This window comes from Emiliania huxleyi, assembly GCF_000372725.1.
Source record: "Emiliania huxleyi CCMP1516 chromosome Unknown EMIHUscaffold_202, whole genome shotgun sequence".
NCBI lineage: Eukaryota > Haptophyta > Isochrysidales > Noelaerhabdaceae > Emiliania > Emiliania huxleyi.
Window position 1 is genome coordinate 1 of NW_005200580.1, and position 3,522 is coordinate 3,522.

General features: G+C 65.5%; 1 protein-coding gene across 1 annotated transcript; it reads right to left on the bottom strand.

Annotated features, from left to right (window-relative positions):
- Positions 1-2,133: 2,133 nt before the first annotated feature.
- On the bottom strand, positions 2,134-3,246 carry EMIHUDRAFT_365968 (hypothetical protein; the record flags this gene model as incomplete). The annotated part of the gene is made up of 3 exons (XM_005781376.1): positions 2,831-3,246; positions 2,396-2,431; positions 2,134-2,153 (listed from the first exon to the last, which is right to left on the bottom strand). Coding segments are annotated over exons 1-3 (458 nt in total), but the record flags the coding sequence as incomplete, so codon positions are not given.
- Positions 3,247-3,522: the final 276 nt, after the last annotated feature.

Genomic DNA, 3,522 nt, shown 5'->3' on the forward strand with positions numbered 1-3,522 from the left:
ATCTCGGCGAATCTCGGCGAATCTCGCCGAATCTCGGCGAATCTCGGCGAATCTCGGCGAATCCCGGCGAATCTCGGCGAATCTCGGCGAATCTCGGCTGATCTCGTGCGGCGCGTCGGCCAGGCCCTCGACATCATCGAGAAGCAGAATGGCGCCGCTCACCTCTCGTGGGCCGCCTCGCCCGCTGCGCGCGCGCGCGGCGTCCTCACCCTCCCTCGACGCTCCCCCGCCCGCAGGCGACTTTGAGATCCTCGCCTTCTCGGTGCAGCCAAACGACCAGAACTCGGAGTTCAACTTCCGCCGTAGCGACGCGGTAGATGCGCGGTGCCACACTCCACTTCCTCTGCGCCACTTCACGAGCTCGCGTCTGCTTCACGGCCGCGCCATGCCGTCCACAACTTCGGGAGCTCTTTACCGATCACGGCCCACAGAGAGAGAGGGAGGGAGAGAGAGGGAGGGAGGGAGAGAGAGAGAGAGAGAGAGAGAGAGAGAGAGAGAGAGAGAGAGAGAGAGAGAGAGAGAGAGAGAGAGAGAGAGAGAGAGAGAGAGAGAGAGAGAGAGAGAGAGAGAGAGAGAGAGAGAGAGAGAGAGAGAGAGAGAGAGAGAGAGAGAGAGAGAGAGAGAGAGAGAGAGAGAGAGAGAGAGAGCCCGCGGGGGCCGCGGCCAACCAGTACGTGGGAACCCTGCGCGTGCCCAAGACCGCCCTCGCGCCGCCCGGCGCAGTCTGCCGCCTGCAGCCCCGTCTCTGGGTCTTGCGGTAGGCACATCGAGCGTCTCTCTGCGCGTGTGTGGAGTCGACGCGTCGGCGCTCGAAGACATCACGCGGCGGGTGCGCGCTCTCGTCGACGTGCTCGAGAGCGCCGAGGGCAGCCTGACCGTCCTCCCCGCCAAGGCGGCAGCACCGCCAGCCTGAGGGCGGCAGAGAGCGACGGCGGCGGAGAGGTGGCGGAGCGGCGGCGGAGCGATGGCCGGCGGGTCGGGGTGTGGGCGCACATCCTAGGGGCCAGGTGGCTACTAGTTCGTAGTTGACTAGACGACGAGAATCTATAACTCTTTTTTGGCGGGGAGTAAGCTGAGTTTTGCGGCATCGGGCATGCGGTTCCAGCCCCTTTTGTTCTCCGCGACGGTCTGCGCGACGCCCTGTGCCCGTGCCCTCGCGCTCCCGCCCCCGCCCCCGCCCCCCGCGGCAGTCAATATTATTATAACAAACCCCCGGGGCCTTTGAAGAAGGTTCAAATTTTTTGAGCCCTCCCAAAGGAAAAGCCCCCCGGGGCCACAAACCAGGGGGTATAGGCGCCCCCCCCCCCCCCCCCCCTTCCGGGCCACCCCCCCCCCTTCCTTCCCCCCCTAGGGCCCCCGAAACACTCTCAGCGGGAGGCGCCAGCGACGGCCCGCCCCCCCCCCCCTGCGCAACCCCGCCCTCCACCTCTCACTGCAGCTGCTGCGTAGTCGCGAGGCCGAGCAGGGCCGCCGCCACCTAATCGAAACTCAATGAATTCGATCATCAATTAATCAACGAGGTCGCGGGGCCGAGCAGGGCCGCCGCCACCGCGATCATGGCGAGCAGCAGCGCCGGCGTCGAGAGGAGCCCGCCACCTGGCGGGAGATTGCGGGAGATTGCGGGAGATTGCGGGAGATTGTGGGAGGTTGTGGGAGGTTGTGGGAGGTTGTGGGAGGTTGTGGGAGGTTGTGGGAGGTTGTGGGAGAGGTTGTGGGAGGTTGTGGGAGGTTGTGGGAGGCTGTGGGAGGTTGTGGGAGGTTGTGGGAGGTTGTGGGAGATCGTGGGAGATTGTGAGGGATCTAGACTCGGACCCTCGTCGCCCTCGCCGCCGCCGCCGCCGTCGGCAGGCGTGCCTGCGGGGGGAGGTCGAGAGGAACGGTGAGAGACGGTTCAGAGACGGTTCAGAGACGGTTCAGAGACGGTTCAGAGACGGTTCAGAGACGGTTCAGAGACGGTTCAGAGACGGTTCAGAGACGGTTCAGAGACGGTTCAGAGACGGTTCAGAGACGGTTCAGAGAGGCGGTGTGCGCGTGCGCGTGCGCGTGCGCGTGCGCGTGCGCGTGCGCGTGCGGAGGGGGAGCCGCGCGCCGCTCGCGTCGCCTCCCTCCTCCTCGGGCGCAACGAGGTCCGGGAAGAGCTCGCGGAAGAGCGCCTAGTGCTGATCAGTTGGTAGTGATACGTGTCAAGTATTGATGTTAATAGGTCCGGGGAGAGCTCGCGGAAGAGCGCCTACTAATAATTCGTACACCGTGTAGCTACTAGTTATGAACGAGGTCCGGTTTGGAGGAGAGGCTATCTCCCGCGGGAGGAGCGAGGCTAGACCTTGACTATATCTCCGCTGGATCTCGGCTAGACCTCGGCTTGATCTCGGCTAGAGAGAAGAGAGCGGCGCGCCGTCTTCCGGTTGAAGGCGTGAGACGCGCGCGCAAGCTGCGGGGCGGGTGGGGCGGGAGTCAGTAAGGGGCGTGGTGAAGTGCGATGCGCGCGGCGAAGCGCGAGGGCGCGTGAGGCGCGAGGGAAGCGCGAGAGGCGCGGTGAAGCGAGGCGCGCGGTGAAGTGCGAGCGGGCTCGCTCTCTCTCGCGGCTCTGGTCGCGCGTGGAAGCTGCAGGGATGGCTGTGTGCGATGGGGCTGAGGGCTGGCTGCGTGGAGAGGGCAGGCTGAGGGCTGGCTGTGTGCGATGGGGGATGGTTGTGTGCGAAAGGGGCTGGCTGTGTGCTAGCGGCACGAGAGACGGAGAGGGGCGGATCTCCGTGCCGCGCCTCGCCACCTCGCTAGATCCCGGGGCTGGTCTCGGCAGGTGGGGGCTGGTGCGTGCAGCTCTGGCCGCCTGCTGCCTCTCTGCTGTGGACTTTTCGACGGAGCCGACGGTCGGCGTCGACTCGAGCATAAAGGAGAGCACGCCGTTGAGGATGGTGCCGACGGACCAGGCCGGCACCCACGACTCCGGGTGGAAGTCGCTCATCGACAGGCACAGCCGCGTGTTCGTGTTGAAGCGGCCGTTCGGCGTGAGCATCATGATCGCTGGCGGCTTGTACGGGTAGTCGCTCGGAAAGAGCAGCTTGCCGTGGTACTGGCCGCCCGCGTACGGCGTGCTCGCCGGGCCGTTGATCACAAAGTGCCACTCGAGGATGTTGTTCGGGCGCGGCTCCGCCGAGATGTTGGGGACCGGCTCCTTGTTGAGCCTCTGGTACTCCTTCTGCAGCCGCAGCAGGCACGGCTTGGACGCCATGGGCTGCTCCTCGCCTGCGAGGCCGGGGCGGCGCGGGTTAGGAGCGAGCGCGGGACCTGGGCCGGCGCGCGCTCGCCGCCATCTGAGCACCCTGTGCTCTGTAGGCGCCTGTGTGTCGCTGTGTGCGCCGGCGTCCCGGAAGAATTTTGCGGGTGGGTGCGCTTTTTAGCTCCCCGGACTCAAAAGACACCGCCACATTCCTGAGACGAGCGAGGGCAGCCTCCTTAAAGGTGATAGGGTCTAGATTTGGAGCGCTCGCCGAAGAAGAGTACGACAAAATAGCGCCCGTG